Below are 18,791 nucleotides of genomic sequence, written 5' to 3' on the forward strand. Positions count from 1 at the left end.
GTTGTTTGTTTTATTCTGGCTGCATTTTGTATTAAACCATTCTTATAGGCAAAACCAGTTTGAGGCAATAGGAAACCAGGCTGTGAATTTCCAGTGGTCCCTAAAGCTGATTATGTGGCTGTGCCCCCAGTGAAATCTGACTTTACCTCATAGAGTGTTTGGGTCTGACTTGTAGTGGTGTGACAATGCTACAGAAATCCTACCTGGTAAGGGTCTTAGTTGGGTTATGCCCATGAGACAAACACTGGATTAAAGTTCATGTTCTCCTGCTGATTTGTGTTTGACAAATGACCTTTCTGTGTTTTGTTTTTCACTTTGCTAAATGGGACAATCGTTCTTGCTCTCCTCCCTAAAGCAGTTTGACATCTATGATTGGAAAATGTTCAGCAGAGCTATACAGAAATCTAAACCCTGCATCAACACAATAGTAATTTCATCTCTAATTCCACCTACTATGTATTTTGGGTTTAATTTCATTTTCTTTATGGCAATTAAACTACAATATTGGCATAATGGGGTTCACCCTCAAGCACCATGTTTGCTTTGGGGCATGCTTACGTACTGGCATCCTGCTTAGGCACAGTAGTAGTATTGTTCCTTCACTCTGAAAGATAAACTCTAAAAAAAATAATGTAAACACAAATGACATCTATCATGAGTGGAAGAAAGCTTTGTGTGACTCAGCAAAATGGTGTGAAGGTTCCAGTTAGCCCAGGTGTAATGAGAAATTGCCCTTATCCAAACACAAAATGCAAACCTTGCAATGCATGGAGGAGGGATGAAAGACAGAAATAAAATCTTCATGATCTGATAAGAAAAGCAGAATCTTCTCTCCCTGTGAGCTGTACAAGCCAGCCTGCTGAAGCTGTGGTATCTCAAGTGAAGCAGCAGTGCCTGGGACATGGATTTGCATACCAGATCTTAGCTCTTTAGAACTAGTGCTATAATTACAACAGAGCTGAGAGCTCATAAGCTATACATTGTGAATAGCTGAAGAGAATATCTCATTTTCACACCTGGAAAAACAGAAGTCAAGTCATTACAAAGGGATGAGTCCTGCTGCTTTTACCTCCCTTGCATGAAATCATGTCGCGTTTGGTCACTCATGAAAACACAGCTCATCAGAAACAGCCCCTAACCCACAGAGACTCAGGCTGGAAATGCAGCTTAGCAGTGGGTTTATTCTAAGTTGTTTTTAATTGTTTGTTTGTTGGTTGCTTTTTTTGCCCAAAGCACTGTTAGCAAGCCTACTCCTCTGTTGAGCCATCCCAGCCATCTGCCAATGTGGGCTCAAAAGAACATTCTTCAGGGCCTTATCCAATTTGTTGTATCTGATTCATTAAAGTAATTACTCTTGCTATTAAGTCATTGCTTGGATTTTGGCAGCTGCATAATAATCGGGGACCTAAATTCTAAACCGAGCTAAAATTCTTGCTTGGTTTTGTTTTATCAACTCTCACATTGCTTGAAATGAGCAAGGGTCCAGTCCAGCTGTGAGCAGTCTCTGGTGCAGCTCTGAGCACCTGCTGCAGCTGTGACCAAGGAAAAGGACATGTGGAAAAGCCTTTTTTCTGGCTTACCTGGTCTGCTGGAGTTAGTGGTGCTGCACTGATACAACAGGAATGGTGGGATTTTAGCTGTGAGTGATATAATGGCACCAGAATTAATTTGCATCAGCAATCAACAGCATCCTCAAACGTCCCAGGCCTTTGAGTTGTGCTGTGACTTCATTTAGTGAGGTCGAAGCACGGGGGAAATGCCATGAATGGCATTTTCTACGGCATTTCTGAGCTCGAAGGTCTCTGTCACCCTAACATCACAGTGGGCAAGGAGATAGGACAGAGGTGAGGAAGGTTTCTCTGGGCTGTAAAGAACATGAGCATGGGAGCAAAACCCCACTCCTGAAACCCAGCTCCCTGCAGCACAGAAACCCCTGTTGGAAGAAAACAAGCAAGGCCAAATGGGACCATTTAACAAGTCCAGAAGGGGACTTGGACCCTGGAGGTGTGCAGGGTCTTTGAAGCCAAGGAAGGACCAGCCCCATCACTCAGAGGGGCCGGGCAGGTACAGGGTATCTCTGATTCCTGACTGCACCCACATTCCCCAGTGCAGACACCTCCTGCTTCTGTCACCCCTGGGACCCGGTGTGGGTATGATGGAGCAGGGCAGAGACTGAACTGTGCTTCAAGATCATCTGCTTGTAGTTTCCTAAGCCTGCAGGAGCCAATCAGGAAGATAAGGCAGCATTACATTTTTTTTTTTCTGCTGCAAATGATTTAAACCCAGCTGGCTTTCAAATGTTTTATTTTATTGCACCTTTCTTAGCAACGTTTCTGGGCTCTTGCCTATTTCTAAAGGCACACGAAGTTTGCAGAAGCCCCGTTAGCGCTATAAATTATTTTGCTGAGAACTTGTTCTCGGCGCAGACAGTCCTGGCAGGTGAACGCTCGGCAAAATAAGTGTTGTTTGCCCCCGAACCCATCCCGCTCTCCTCCACACAACCCCCACCTCCGTCCCTCACCCAGCTCCCAACAAGGCCGGGTTCTGAGCCGCTCCCCCCGCTCCGTGCGGACACGGCAGCCCCGGCCCCGCTCCCCAGGGTGCCCGTGACGTCACGCGGGGCTGCATGACGTCAGAGCCGTGTGACGCCAGGGGGCGGCGGGCACGGCCGGGCCGGGCTGGGCACCCCCCCCCCCGCTCCCGGCTGACAGCGGCGGGCCCGGCCCTTCCCGGCGCGGCCCGGCGGGAGTTGTAGTGCGCAGCGGGCGGAGGCGGCCGGGCCGGCCCCGGGGCGGACTACAAGTCCCACAGGCGGGGCGGGCGGCGGCGCCGGGTGTGTGCGGGAGCGGGCGGCGCGGCTGGGCTCGGCTCGGCTCGGCTCGGTAACCTCCCGTCTCTCCCTCTCGCAGCGGCGGCGGGCGACGATGCAGGCGGAGTCGGGGATCGTGCCGGACTTCGAGGTGGGCGAGGAGTTTCACGAGGAGCCCAAGACCTACTACGAGCTGAAGAGCCAGCCCCTCAAGAGCAGGTGGGACGGGCGGCGGGAGGACGCGGTGCCCCCGCGCTGGGTCAGGCCGTGTGCGGGCGCTGAAACCGGCCCCCCCCGCCGGCAGAGACACCCCCGCGCCGGGGGGGGGGCTCATCCCGCGCCGCGGGGCGGCCATTTAGCGCTTCCTGCCATAATAGCGGCGTTGTCGGGCGGGAGGGCGGGCCGGGCCGGGCCGGCGTTATGTAAAGGGCATTGTTGGCCGTGCGGGGCCTCCCGGGACGCCGGGGCTGGGGGGGGGGGGGGGAGCGGACGTGGCGGCACCTGCCCCGGGAGCGGCCGTGCCCCCCGCCCCGGCTGTGCCCGCAGGCGGGGTCGGGGGTCGAGCTGCAGAGTTGTTGCAAGGTCCTGCGGCGTGTGAGGGGGCTTTGGGTTTTTGTTTTCATTTTGGCTTTGAGAGCGGGTTTGTTACTCGTAGTTGCGTGAGGAGGGGAAACTTTTTGCCTGGGTACGTCACTCCCTTTCGAAAGTGTTTTCTCCCCGAGATAGACCCTTTATTCTTATCTGGAGTGGCTGCGTCGGGGAGATATGGCCCTTAAAGGGAAACAAGGTGGTGTGTGTGTTTCTCTTTGAGGGGTGTTAGGGACCCGTTTTCCATGCCAGGGCTGGAAAAAGAAAGCAAAACCTCTGCCACTGCCTTGTCAGCAAGGGCATGTTTCTTCCTCCCCCTGGCTTTTCATTCAAAGTACCGGGGCATAGCGAGACCTCCATTTCACCACAACACTCTCCTTAGCAGTACTCAGCTGAATATAAGGTCATTGCTGTGAGTGTGTCGTGTTTGTAGAGTCTGTTGTTAGCCTGTCTTTATATTCACGGTTTTTAGTTTTGAACAATTCCTCTTTGTACAGCTGTGCATGCGGTTGAAAAATGAATGGGAAGGTAAATATAAAAAAAAGTAAAGTAATAATGTGCTAGCTTGGGTTGTACTGCCTGTCAGACACACTTGAATGTAAATAAAAGATTTTTGGTCATGTTCTGAATGCTTCAGAAACACTGGAGGTCTTGTAGTAAAAGATGTTAAAAATTCTGTCCCTGGCACAGGGGCTGGCAAGTGTGGGGCCACCTGCTGTGGCCTGTCTTCATGGCAGCCCTACCTTGCCCTGGACTTTGGGTATTGCTGAGGAAAGGTGCACATAGTGGTGGTGGGGATGTGCAGCCTTTCACAGCTGTGACGAGCCAGCCAACCTAACTCCTCTGTCCTCCAAGGTTGTGCAGGGGAGTTGCTGTTATCCAGGTAAATTAGCTGAGAGCCAGGGAGAAGATGGGTTTACCAGCAGTGATGGGTTCCAGCTGCAATGGGAGACCCAGAGGGCTTTGGCTTCGGTGCCAGTGTTACCAGCGGCGTGCAGCAGTTGCAGGATAGGTGCTGGAGCACTGATGCCTCATGCTGTGGTCAAGTAGCTCTGTTTGCACCAGCCACGGGTTCTAACTGGTGTGCAGGAGTTGTCCCTTTATGGTCATCTGCTTTGCAGTCAGCAGTTTATCTGTATGCCTTCAGATGGTGTGGGCATGGAGCTTAGATAGCAAGTCTGCATTTGACCTTGCACAGATGTTGTAACTGCTTTTAATTCCTGTGACTTGATGCTTTGGGACCTGAATGCTGCATCCCTTTGTTGCTTACTTCTCTTGGGGAAGAGATAGTAAAGGTACTCTGTAATGAAGCTCTGGAGTATTTGGCTGTCTTCTAAATGTTGACCCTTCAAACTTGCGCCAGTATGTTCGTTCCCACCTGGCACTGCCCACCCTTGGGATTTAAAAGGTCCTTGGGTGAGTCACTTAGACATCTTGGTGGCATCTCAGGTCAACATCTGTTCTCATGTTTCCAGGAGGGTGTGTTGGGTAGAAGAGGTGACCAGCTTGCCCCAGTTTGCCTCCCTGTCCCTCTGCACGTATCCATGCATACGAGAAGAGGTAGCCCCGAGAGTGGAATAACAACCCATGGTTTTTCTGGCAGGTAGCAAACTGACATGCTAATCTCATCGTGGATCCTGCCCAGCTCACGTACGACTCTTACCTCGAGGTAGAGTCTCAGTTGTCTTCATGGCCTTGTGGGAAATGAAGAAGCAGAGGAGCCACGGCCCCTGCCAGGTCCGTATAAACCTGTCCCTGGAGCCAGGCTGATAAAATTTGATGATAACAAGAGGCAAAAGTTGCTCACAAACCTGTTTGCTGTATGACGTGCAGATCGTAATCTAAGAGGACTTAGACAGTCCTTCAGCTTTGCTCAAGCCTGCAACCAGTCTGACTGATAATTATCAAGGGTATCCGACATCACCCTGCTGCTTTCTCCTGTGGATGTAAATCAGGAGTCAGGGGAATAGCACCGGGCCAGCGCGGTGTAGCGATGGGACTGTGGCCATGAGAATTGCTTTCTTACCATCTTCTCCACAGCCTTGCTCTGGCAAGGTGCCTGGGGAGCAGGCAAACCAGAGGTGATGGCTGATATTAGGAGGTGAGTCTGAATAGCAATCTGCTCTCCCCCCTGGTGAGAACTGCTGAGTTCCTAGCAGCATTCAGGGCTTTCTCTGATCTTTTCTAACTACAAGAGGTGAGAAGCATCCTCAGCTTATTCATGGCAGCTGAAATTGTGAGTACACAGCAGAGGCCATCCAGCTCAGAAATATGTAAGAATGCTGTGCTCTGAACCAAGAAGAAACCTTTTTTGTTGCCCAGTTAAACTCATCCCTGCTGATACTGCTGTTCTTCACTCAGTAAACTCTCCTATTTGCTCCCTTCCAGATTTGCTTGTTTTCCAGTATGTGACATCCAGTTAAAGATTTCTCCTCCTCTGTGTGCCATCACAGTTACACCATCCATATTTCATAGTTGAAGTCTGCAATCCAAAGCTCCAAGGGGTCCAATAATAAAAGCTTTTTGCAGTAAATACTGTACAAACTTAGGCCAAGCCACAACTGAATGCTAGAGGCCAAGGAAAAATGTAAGCCCAGCAAAAGGCTTTAATCACAAGAGATGGAGAGAATACATGGGGCTGATTTACATCAGTTCCAGCCATATTTCCTAAACCCCTCAGACTCAAGAGGAGTTAGCTTCTTGGGCTCAGTGCTAGATGCATTTAAGGTTTCTCTGGAATTTGCTGCGGTTGAATGTCTTTGAAAACTGAGATGTTTCAGTCACTTTGGTTTCTCCAGAGTCACTTTTCACTGTGGAAGGAAACTGGATTGCATGACTAGCCAGTAAGACAAGGAGATATTTTTTTTTTTCCTCACATTCGTACTTTATTCCTCTCCTACCATGCTCCCAAAGAATAACAGTTTTAATTTTAAGTGCATCCACTTAAATATGTATGTTTGTGAAATGAACAAGTAGGTAAAATTTCTGGTACAAACCGAGCACAATGAAATTGACAGTGTTTTATTTTCAGGCAATCAGCTGAAGCAAATAAACACAAATCCTGCCATGTCTGCATGCAGCCGCCAGGGTACTGTATGCTGTAGTTACATCTGTCATACTACTGATGTGGATTCTGTAAATCATTTGACTTACTGAAGTGATATTTCTGATATCCAACTGGTGCCTGGCAGTAAAGACATTACAGTTTGCCTTTGTGTGATCTGAACTACCCAGATGTGCTAAATGTAGCAAAACATTTATATATACAATTATTTTTCTCTTGTGTTTTGGTCCCCTGTACTGTGTGTCTGTTTGGATTGTATCCGTGACCTAGCAAGTACCAGCCAATTATTGTCAGTTGTAATTTACTGCCTTGCTCTTAATCAAAACGTGTACCTGCAGGTAAATTGCTACTATTGGTGCTATTTTCTGTTGCCCTTTCCCAGCTTACTTATTTTCAGAATGGTCAAAGAGCACATGAATGATCCAGTTACTCAAGTATTTTTAGTGGAAAAAAATTACTAGGAAATGCTTTTAAGTTGCGTGAATAGTTTTTTAGGAAGCTTATTTTTGCTTTATGAGCAATAGCATTGAGATGTAGAGTTTGTCATGATTAAAGCAATGATGTTTTTATAAAATTCTCATCATTCCTGGTGTCCAAATGCCTTTTTTAAAATCTAATTTTTCATTTTTTTACTTAGACCAACTAGTGCCTCATCTCTATCCAGTTAGGACTTTCTGTAAAACTCTCCTAGTAAATGCTTCCTTTTTAATTCACAGTGTTTGTTGAGACAGTATCAATTTCACCAAGGAGGCATACATCTTTAAACTGTGTACTTACTCTGGAGCCAAAGAGGACTTATAAAGTGCCTTAGTCTGTAGATGATCAAATTTAATTTTGTAAATGAACTTTGCAGCATGATTAAATTTGAACTTGATTACATTAGGCTTCTCAGCATTGAGTTTGTGCCTTACTTGATGTAGTCTTTTCATATTACTGCTATTTATGGTTCTTATTCAAGTGTTTTGTATTCTGGTTGCGTTCTGCAATGCAGTTTGTTCAAGCTACTGCTTATATCTGTTCCAGTTGTGCAAGAAGTGGAAAATATCCTTTATTTAGAACAGGTCACATGTGCTTGCATCCAGGAACTGCGTCTCAGTGTGTTTGAAAAAAATATAAAAATGTGTCTTGGAGGAACAGATTTTAAAAGTTCCTGAAATATTTTTCCGGCTGTTACAGAGGAACATGACTTATTTTAAGCTAAAAGGTAATAATAGCTGAGTTTAGAGTGATATATAGGCTAGCACTGACTGAAATAAATGGTAAAAGTCTTAACCAATGTCAGGGGGAGTAGAGCTAAACCAGAACTGTGTCTCTTTGAAATCTCTCTGGTAACATTTTTGTGAGTGAGTCAATAAACCCATGTTTATTCTGCACCTCAAATTTGCTTCACTGGGAAGGAAACCCTCTCCACATCTTGTACTCTTTTAAAAACAGTCTTAAAAGGAAAGGCTGCAATTGGCGTGTCTGTTATATAAATGTGTGGAGACAATACGTGGTATTCCTTTGTATTACTTTATACTGGGAGCTGGTGCAGCTCCCTGTCTGTAGCTGAGCATTTTCCATGGTGTGAGATCCTGGTTGACCTTTTCTGTGAAACCCTCACTCTGTTATTTGCAGTAGGCCTTTGCTATTTAGCAAGGAAACAGAAATAGCCCATGAAATTCAGTTCAGCATTTGCTTTGATATGAACTATTGAACGTCACCTTTTAGCTTCCTTAGCCTGCTTTCCTTGGGAGGATTTTGTTTAGCTGCCAAGCTGGTCAGAGAGTGCACAGATAGTTAGAGGCTGAGCTAACTACACAGACTTTGAACCTTTGAGCATGCACATGTATTTTTTATTTATCAGAATGCTGGCTGTATTAGTTGTGTGTAAGTACACATGCACTCTACATGAAACAAATCCATACCTTTCTGGTGAGCAGGGAGCTTCCCTAGCTGGCTCCTATTGATTTACAGAATCCAGGTGCTGATTTGAATCAATATATTCTTCTGCATTTTAAATGGCTGAAAAGAAACTGATGCAGCCCTGCTGATGGATAGCTGGGGTGCACTGGTAGTGCTCAGTTCCTTGCATGTAACAGAGGTAATTTCACAAGCCTCTGGATCAGAAATTTTGGGGCTATTGTGAACCTACCCATTGTTATTAACAAGACTCTGTGGAGCTTGTTCTGCACTGTGTCTGTTTTTATTTGGCTCTTAGGGTGATTTGTCAGAGGTTCTTTCCAGCATGGTGGTATCTAGAAGAAAACTGGGAAATGGGAGCAGAAAAGATGTGCAGAGGCATCAAACAAATTAAGCCATCTTCTATGATTCAAAGTTTAATGGGAAGAAATCTGTACAGCTGCTTAAAAATGAGGGCACAGGAGAAACTTGTTCCAACATTCTGCTGTCTTCCTATTTCTAGGTTTGCTTTTCACATCAGCATGCTTTGAGACTCTGCAAATGAAACAGGAGGAGTAATTTTCGGTTTACTTTTCTGCTAAAAATTGGAATTGCATGTTGGCTGTTAATTGTCTTCCGAGAACAATCTGCTGTTTCAGTGTTGAGAACAAAATGAGTGTCCAACTTCCACTAAGCTGGTCAGGCTCTTGGCCATTATTGTCTGTCTTGTTCTATTTTGAATTAAAAAAGTTTTCAAAACATGTTGGTTGTAACTTTTTTTGTTGTTTGGTAAAATTTGCTGTCTCTTAATATTATTTTTGCTGGAACAAAGATAGCATGATTAGGCACCATGTCATGGCAGATTTTGTTGGACAGTTAACTCTTGTATTGTCATAATATTATACTAGAACTGTGGTTATTTTATTTATTTTTAATAATCCCAGCAGCTAAACAGTGACAGGACAACTATTGGCTTGCATGTGGTTTTGTACTTTATTTTGTACTGGGGAAAAACAGCACAGGAAAAGGAATATTGTTGCATATTCATAACAGCACTACTGCTTTATCTGCAACAGCTGTAAAAAAGCTGATGCTGCTTTGAGTGTCAAGATTAAAATATTTAGGTTCACTGGAAGAGAAGGCTGTAATGCAGTCTGAAACAGACCAGCTTGTCCTCCAGCCCCTCTGAGATCGTGGTTCCTTATGAGCCAGGTCAGGGGTCTCCTTGCTGTGAATGCGCACTGACAATTTTGTGATGCCTTTGGAAAGGGCTCTCTCCCAGTGTCCTTGGCCAGAATTTCAGCTTGTGACTTGCATAAGCCCTGGTCCTTGATGTCTGTGGGCTTCACCTGAAGGTAAGCACTTCAAAGAGGACATGGGAACATCTGAGTGAAAGAGAATGGTGTGGATATCACTGGTACAAGTGCAAAAAATGAAAATTAACAAGGCAGGCTTGCAGTACAACTGTCAGCTAATACTTTAACCACTAATAGTGCCTTTGGATCGAGCTCATTTTTTCTGGTAACATCTCTGCTGCAAGGGCTGCTGTTATGTTTGTGTTAGCAGCTTTCTGCCAAGCATGCAGGCCAGGGTCTGGTGGTTTACAGCTCTTTTTTCTTTGGTGGTGATTATATAGAAACCCTCTCTGTACACTCCCCCCACCCTGACCTGCTGCTCACAGCTGCTGCTTGGACTGGACTGGCAGGTTGATGGGTAAAAATGTGTTGCTGGGATATATAATTACCTCTTCCAGCATGAGCCAATCCTGCTGCTTGCTGTGATGATTGTTACGTGTGCTGCTATGTAAAACAGAATGCAAGTTTAATGTAGGGTTCGGGCTAGTATTTTAACGTTGTAATTAACAGCCTCTAACAGTAAACAAGTTTTTTTTAAATTAGTTCCCATGAAGATTAGTCCTTTATGATGGAGGCAGACATGCATTTGCAGATATGGAATTTATGAATTCTGTATTACTTGGAGAAATGAGCATCAAGAACAAATACCTCTTTTTTAGACCCTTTTTCTGTTACTCTAAGAATACCACAGGTACGGTGTCAGGCAGCTGGAGATTAATCCTGCAGTTGGTATTTCATAGGGACAATTTGGCTAAGGGAAAGAGTCGCATTTGAGATGATGTGGCAGTTCCCAACTCTTGGAAGAACTGGATTCGTGCTTTTCAAATGCTCCCCAAAGACCGGTGAGCTGGTTTCACAGGTAGGTTGCGCCTCCGTTTGTGCTGCTCTTTTGACACAAAATTGGCATAAACCCACCTGAACCTGCTGGTGTGGCTGGGTAGAGTGTGCTGGGGGCTCTGGTCTTCTCAGACCATATTGTGAGAGTGCTTGTGAAGAGACCACTGGAGTTGCAGGGAGCAGAAAGAAGGTTTCTAGGTGTTCAAACCTACAAATGCAAATTTTGATAATCTGTGTGCAAGGATTATGTGCCTGGCTTGCCCTGCTGTTACATAAAAGAATTTATTTATGGTGAATTCTGTAATAAAAGGAGTTTACATGGTGAAAATTAGTGTTTTGGGTACCTGGAAAGGTGTTGATCAACTTTGAGATAGTTAGGTGTGGGAAGCTTGCCAAGTTTAATGTGTTTAAAGCGTCACGCCAGTAGCAGCTCCTGGATTGTCAAAGCTTGCCTGTAACCCAAGGATGCTGAGACACTCTTGTCTTCACAGAATGTCATGACACAAACTGGTGTATGAATGGCAGAAACCTCATAGGGCAGAGGTGTTGGAATCTGAAGACGGGGGAAAACTAATGAGGAGAAATAGGAAAACTGGAATGTCCCAAACAAAGGATGCTTCATAGAATGGAGATAGGAATTATGAGTGATTGTTACTAATCTTACTGACAGCCATCCTGTTCTATCATGGAAACACACAGAAAATAACAATTGCTGTGATTGCTGGTGGAGAAGCAAGAAAACTTGGGATGGAGCTAAATCAGCTGGGAACTGTTTCAGGGTGAGAAGATGGAAACGGACTTTGGAAGCCGTCAGAGGGCAAGAGATGGGGAATATGGGCAAGGGGAAGGTTGTGGCCCTGGAGCATCAAACTGGGAAGTTGGAGTAGTTCTGTGGAGAGGGAAAAGGATCATTGAGAGATCTGAGTGGGAGAGCTTGGCTGAACATGTTTTGTGCACACTTACTATCTCCTTTCGTGATTCTTTGGGTTTGTAGACTTCAGCCTGAATAAATAACAGTTGCAACCTGAGAGGATGAAGTCAGAATGATATTGAGATGTGTACACATGCAGGAGGGGTGATCTTACAGAAGAGCTAAGGGAAAACCTTTCTTGGGCTGTTCACTGAAAGCTGGAAGGAGCTCGGGGGGTTGTGGGGCTCTTGCAGGGAGTCTCCCAGGGTGCCGTTAACTTCTGTGTTTGGGTTTCTACTCGGTCTAGCAAGTTTTATTTTATTTGTACCAAATATTTACAGTTCTACCCAAGCTCAGCCATGCTAAAGGCACATCCCAGATGTCAGTCTGACTGGTTGCATAATTCAGAAAAGCTGCTGGGATCGTTTATTTATTTATTGCTGTTGTAACACCAAGGTTGGTATCTGATAAATAATTATTCCACCCTTGGAGAAGGCACACTGTAAATCTTTTAAGCTGCTCCTTTGTTTGTTAGGCTTGTGCATAATGAGTTTGGAATTTAAGATTAGTAGTATGCTGTGCAACTGCTCATTCTGTGACCTCATCCTCCTCCTTGGCCCGCCTGCTTGTCCACCTGTCACATCCTGTTGGGCACCTAGGGCTATATTCATAAGGGGAACTTTGGTTTAGCATTGCATCATCTCAGTTTTATGTGTTCTGCTGCCTAGTGGAATTAAAAAAAAAACAACAAACGGTGAGGTAGATGTCTAGGTCCCTTACAGAATGTATGGGGAGAGGTGGCCTCAAAGAAGGCTTGTGAAAACCAGGATGTGAAGTGGAGAATTGTTTGAGTCAGCTAGCAAAGGGTGTAAGAGACTGGTCTTCAGTGCTGTCACTGGAAGATTTGGTTGTCTGGTCTAGATGAGCTGTTGGTAAACCTTTCTTGGAGTTATATGTCAAAGAGAGGTCTGATCTTACAGAGATGAGAAAGAGCAAGTAGTACAACATGGCACTACCCCCGTTTTATCCACTTGGGACACATTTTGAGTTCCAGTCCTGTCTGTGACTCAAAACATGGGACTGAGTATGTCCACCACCCTTTGGAATGTCCAAACCAACAAACCATGGGCTTCTTGACGTGTCTGTTTTGCAGAAGACATTTTGCCATATATAGTGTTTATTGAACTGGTAGTGGCAGGATTGACTTGGTGTAATGCAAGAAAGTGAGCATTCAACTGGGATGGTTTTTACCCTGCTCCAAAAATAGTTGTTTGTACAAAGTGAAACAGCTCTACCAGGAAGCAAAGAAGATGTGCTCAGAAATTAGATTGTTTTCAGCTCCATCTGTTTCTAAAAGGCCATGGTCCAAATTTCTGTTATTGGGGTTACAGAATGGAATATGGGGACCTGCTTGAAATACAAGTGGTGATTTTTAGGGCACAGGTAGTTGGATGGAGGAAAAACATCTTTAGGGTTATGGGAACCAGAGATGCCTGATTTGCTGCAGGAGGACCAGGAAGTTGGAGGGTGTTATGAACTCTCTGATGGTACTGATAGCCAAAGGGCTTCTCTGAATGGTGTATATTGGCGAGGAAGCTGTCAGGTAGAGGTGGGTATTAACAGTGGAGACAAGTATGCATCAATTCTTGAGAGTGTTTAACTGTGTAGGAATGTGAAAACATTTGTGGTGCAGCAAGAGAAGCTTGAATCTGTGTGGAAGTGGGTTATTTCAAAGGAGTAAAGTAAGGCAGGAGGTGAAATAAGTGTCTCTCATGAACTTGTTTTTTTGATTTAGCTTGTTGCACAATTTACAGTTTCAATCTAATTGCAAAACTATTCTGCAAGTGATAATTTGGTTCCCAGCTAATACAGCTTTTGATATTTACTGTAGAAAGCTGTGCTGTAGGAGCTCGCTTGCCCTGAAGATGCTGTGGGCTGGCAAGGACTTTCTGGTTTTCAAGTGTATCAAGTAATGTAGAAAAGCATGAAATGGATCGACCTGTTGATGAGGTTCTTGGAGGTGCTGGAGCTTCCCCTGCAAAAAAAATAGGGCTGCCTGGAAGAGGCCTGGGACAACTGGGATCTTTCTTGCCGCCTTTTGGTATTTCCCAAAGGAATTTGCCACCCTGCCTTTACAGCAGCCTGCTGCTTTCTGGGAGAGATCCCTCTGAGTAGGCAGTAATGACTGTCTTTCCAAAGGAGTCCTCGTTTGTGGAGGAGACTGTTAATTATCCCTCCCATAGCCTTTTTAATGAAGGTGCCTGTAAGAGTTGTGCTGGGGTAGCACAGCCTCCATGGCACAGCATTTCCCTTCTCTGGCTCTGCTGTGTGTGCAGCCGTCTCACCGATCTGGGGCACGTGTGTGTTCTTGGATCTCAGGTGAGATCCTTAGGGACTTGTTCTTTGAAACTCTTGACCATTTGGCCTTTTGCTTTGCAGCACCACTTGAGACTATAAATAGCAGGAGGAGGACCAATGAGCTCGTGTTCCCGAATGCCCTTCTGCTGTGCCTTGTCGGGCTGCATACCAGCTCAATGAAGGGAAGTTGTCAAGAAGAGGTGGCTCCTGCAGTGAGCTGCAACCTGGAGCACCTCTGGTGTTGGTTGCAGTCTCAGCTGGTAATCCCACCGTTTTCATATCCAGAGCTTCTCTTGTGCAGCCTGAGCATTGCAGCTATTTTAGGGAGGCACATGGAAGATGGCAGGTCCTACTCTCCCAAAGGATTGCAAGTGCATCAATACCCTGTTGATAGGGTGCAGTGTGCAGCAGGTCACAGTGATACTCTTCTCTGTGCCATCCTGGCTGGCTGATGTGGTAAACCAGCAGTACTGCAAGAAAAGACATATTAATGATCTAAAGAAGAAATGCATTTGTGATTTCTTACAGCTTCTCCTTGTTCAAACACTGGGTTTGCTCACTCGCCTGTAATTTCATACCATTTTGTGACGTGCTGTGAGCTGGAGGGTGGTACTGGTTTGTATGGTTACCAGTCTCATCCCCTGCTATCTGATAACTCTACCCCGTTGCTATGAAACGTTTAGTGAGGTGAAAAGTAAAAGGGATGAATATCCATCTGTAACAGCAGAGATATTTTTTCACAACTCATCTCTTGCTGATCTTTCTGATCAGTTTACTGATTCTGCTGTTGATGTATTTAACTGATTTCTGGTGTTGCCATAAAATTATCTAATGTGTTTGCCATCTGTACTTTAATAACTTTGCATGGAGGTTTATTAAATAATGGTGCAGAAAAGTGCTGTATCTGTCCTTGTTGTCTCTTTGCAGTAGCTTTATTTTTTGTGGCAAGGACTGTAACAGCTCTTGAAATTCCAGTTCTGTAATCACTGTTCAATCTAAGACAGTTTTCCCGGTATTTAAGAGCCACAGAATTGGGCTGTGCTTTAGATAAATGGCAAATTTGGCTATTTCCAAGTCATCCACGGTACAGAAGTTGTTTAGTAGGTGCTGTTTGGTTTCTTGTAGTGCTATATACGCCAGGCTTTGAGGGCTACATGATGGAAATGCAGTTCCTTCTTTATGCCTGTAGCATGGTAAGAAATCAATGATAGAACTAGGAACTGTGTAGACTTTATTTGATAGCACTTAGAGTTGCAGAGCACCCCTGGCAGGAGGAAAAATGTGTGCTCTAGAACTGCAAGATTGTATTGATTGTATGGCATTTCTACTGGAACAAAATTATAAGAGGCTCAGCATTTGCACTTTTCACTTGCAAATTTTTTTCTCTTTATTTTGTATATTTAGAGAATGTTATGCTCTGCAAACTGCTGGTTTAGTATTTTCTGTGGAATGAAAACCATCTGGATAATTTAATTGAATTTTACCAAGGTTTATGGTAACAGGCTCTTCTCTGTTTCCTGGCATCTTGTTAGTTGAAGATGAGAATTCGAGTTAAAATTCAGGGACGTAACAATGTGCTGGTTTATGACCTGGAATTTAGAAACAACTTGGGCTTGTTTGAAGTTGTAAAAGTAATCAAAATATTAAAATGATATACAGTCTCTCCCAAAAGCATTCTCTCTGAGCAAATGCCTGCCATAGCCTTTTTTCCAGCCCCAATGCTGTTTGAATCCTTGGCATAGTGGGAGCTGAAGCTGAAGAAAGCATCCAGCATTCATGCCGAGGCTTCTTTAAACAAGATCAGATTTAAACACCAGCTAAAGTTAAGCATATGTTTAAAGACTTCCCTTGATCAAACCTGTGTTCAGCAGTATACTTCCATCTGCTCCTTATTTCAGAATCCTAAATAATTCCATTGATTTTTATACTCATAGGTTTAAACTTATTGCAGCCCTAGTAGGGCTGTAACAAACATGGGAGTGCCCTGCACTGACCCAGCAAACCTTCAGCACTTGAACTGTGCTGCTCCAGACTACCTGTGCTGAAGTTTCAGCTCATGGTTTGGGTATGTTGCTGGACTGGGAGAAGAGTGTTCTGTATATGGCTGACTGTTAAATCTGATGTAATTTTGAGCCTGACACTATGATTGTAATATATTCCACTCTTGTTGAAATACTACTTACAAAAGTAAAAAATGCCACTAGAAGAAGATAAATACATATTTTTTTTCAACATGAAATGCAGAATTAACTGCATTTCAGTATAGTCTGTGTAACAGAGGAAGAGCACTATCAGATTTTTCTGACCGCCCAGTGCTGCAAAACTGTGCTTTGGTGGTGTTTGTGCAAAGCTTTGACAGATGCTCATCACTTTAAGATGTTATCTGGACTGTTTAATGTGTATAGTAATTCCACGAGTTCTTTGATGCACCAGCACTAACTTGTCTGCTATGAATTCATACACTAAAGTAGAAATTACTTCTAAAATAGTAAACACGAACTTTGGCCATCTCGTGTTCTGGGATGATTCTAGAATCAGTTCCTCAGTGTGCTGAAACGTGCAGAGAGTGCCTTTTTGTAACTTGCAAATGTCTGTGTTCAACTGCTGCCAAGCGATGTTAAATAAATAGCACATGGAATTGAGTACCTGAGCTTCAGTCAGGGCTGATCATGCCTTGTCTCTCCCATGTCATGCGGTTACCTAGGACTACAGTTTTTTGCAGATTCCTTTTGGCAGCTTCAAGGACCAACAGGCTGGAGATCATACAGATTATGTTATTTAGCATAGAAAAGGTGTACTGGAATTACTGGATAGGTTTACTTCAGAGGTGCCTTCTGGGCTAAAGTAAAACCTAGCAGTTAAATGCAAATCGTTAAGGACACTGTCAGTAGCAAGTAGGAGTTGGGTGCTGTGCCATAGCAGTCTGACTTGATTCACTTGGTATCAGACATGGATGTGAACATGTGCTGACTACACAGTCTTTAGTTTGGGTTTTCTGAGGCTGCATTCATTTCTCTGTACTGTCAAGCTCTGGCATGTTTGGGTAACTGGAACTGACTGGCAATAGCAAAACATCAGGTATAGAAAATAAACCATATTTACTGCTCCAGGCTTTGTTCCTTTGGCATTTCCAATAACTATTGAGAAATAAGCAGAAAGTTAAGAGTGCTTTCTCAGAGTAGCACTTTTTGGGGAAGTGAATTGATTACTTGTTGCTATCTGGAAGCTCCAAGCAAACCAGAGAACCAGTGGTGTCAATGGTCCTTCTTACTTCATGTTTATAGGTGAGGGTGATGTCTGCATTTATTCAGTCCTTTTGGGCTTTTCTCATGCTAGTGAGTGATTTTTGGATGGTAAACAATGTACAGCAATATCTGAGCTCCTAGGATGCTGTAAGGCTTAGCTCTTAGGTGCCTTGGTGACAAAATTAAACCTTGTGAATGTTAGCTGTTGGCAGATTTTAACAGTAGTTTTTGTCTCTGCCTGTACCTGCAGTGAAAGGTCTTGTTACCCCCTTGCTTCTGTTTGTCTCCCCTTTTTTATTCTAAGGCTCAGTGGTGTGTACAAGGGAGATGTGGAGAAGCAGGTGGGGGGAGAGGTCTGGACATCTGCTTACAAGGCAGAATGCCACTTGAGTATCTCACTGCAAATGCAAGATTTGGGAGCAGGAGGAATCTTGTCATCTGGGTAAAATGTGGGATCCTGGGAGGTCTCGCTGTGTGAGCTGCTGCTTGAATAAAGCTGTTGGGGCAGTTTAACTCTGCAATGCTTAACTTCAATTAAGTTGTCAAGTTTAGCATTGCTTTAGGCATTAATAGAGTTTTACTCTCACTTAAAAATCTGGTTTAGTAATTAACCTCCATTTTATTCTGGAGTTCAGAAGGTGCTCATTTAGTGCAGCAAATCTAATGTCATGTGAATTAAAACATGAAAGATATTCAGTAATGAGAAACTGAAACAGGGTAGTGCAGAAATTTGATTATATGCAGCTTACTGGGAGGGAGCCTTGCTAGATGCTGAGTTCTTAATGAAAAGTGTTTTGAAGGCATTGCCTTACCTTTGCATTTGCATGGTTAAGGAATCTTCTGAATTAAATTGGGAATTACTAATGGAGTTGGAATTTCTGTTGTTGCATATGGACTTTTTATTGCACTTAGGTGTCTTGTAGAGCTTTTTGTGAAATCTGGATGTTGGATGGCTGTGACAGTACAACTACCAGAAGGTGTGAGGCATTCACAGAGATTGGGAGAAAAGTCTATATAGATGGAGGGACCCCTGGGTTAACTGGGTGATATGGACTAACAGCTGAGATCCCCCTTGTTGTTTTAGCTGAAGTCCGAGCCCAAACTCCAGCACATTATGCTGAGTTTATTTTTGGAGAGAGACACGGATGCACATGGGAAGAGAATTGTACCTGCAGGCAGCAGAGTTGCTTCACAAAAATGTGCCTTGCCTTTGTGATTTCCTGGTAGCATTCTTGATACTGCTGTGCCTGTATTTTACATCCTGCCATAGCCATTATTATTACAAAAAGTGGTCCCCAGCTTTTCTGGCAAGAGGACTGTTTAACTTCACCAAGCATTGGAATATAGCTGCATGGTGCTGTTCCAGAGCTGCTATGCAAGGGGAAACAGGTTTGATTTTCCCCAGAAATTGTCCAGCTTATTACACATATGCATGGATTATGTCTGGCTGGTGAGTCCCAGGCTTTCCAGGACTGGACTGCTGGCATCACACCAATTCATGTGGGCTGACTTGCCTTTGGATATAAGGTACAGGCCTCCAAACGGCCTGGAAAACTGCATTAGATCCTACTGTGCAGAGGTTTTGGATGGCTGCAGGGATAAGGGGCAGCTTCTCCCTTTTCTGCTGAACATGGCATGCACCAAGTGTTTGTGCATGTTTTTGCTCTGGGTATTGGGGACTACTTAAGAGTGCCTGTTAAGAACAGGAACACAAAGGCATTTGCCGAGCAATACTATCATGCTT

At 44.4% G+C, this 18,791-nt stretch overlaps 1 protein-coding gene across 3 annotated transcripts in view; it reads left to right on the forward strand.

The window, feature by feature from the left end:
* The first annotated feature begins 2,735 nt into the window (after positions 1-2,735).
* MITF (melanocyte inducing transcription factor) overlaps positions 2,736-18,791 on the forward strand; it is a 102,923-nt gene continuing 86,867 nt past the window's right edge. Inside the window, exon 1 of one of the 3 annotated variants that reach the window (XM_051627452.1) lies at positions 2,736-3,028. In XM_051627452.1, the coding sequence (XP_051483412.1) occupies positions 2,925-3,028 (104 nt within the window). In that variant the 5' untranslated portion in view covers positions 2,736-2,924. Of the gene's footprint in view, positions 3,029-5,002; positions 5,135-18,791 lie in introns of those variants that run through there. The other 2 variants (XM_051627453.1, XM_051627457.1) reach the window with 2 other exon arrangements.

This window comes from Apus apus, chromosome 9 (assembly GCF_020740795.1).
Source record: "Apus apus isolate bApuApu2 chromosome 9, bApuApu2.pri.cur, whole genome shotgun sequence".
Taxonomy (NCBI): domain Eukaryota; kingdom Metazoa; phylum Chordata; class Aves; order Apodiformes; family Apodidae; genus Apus; species Apus apus.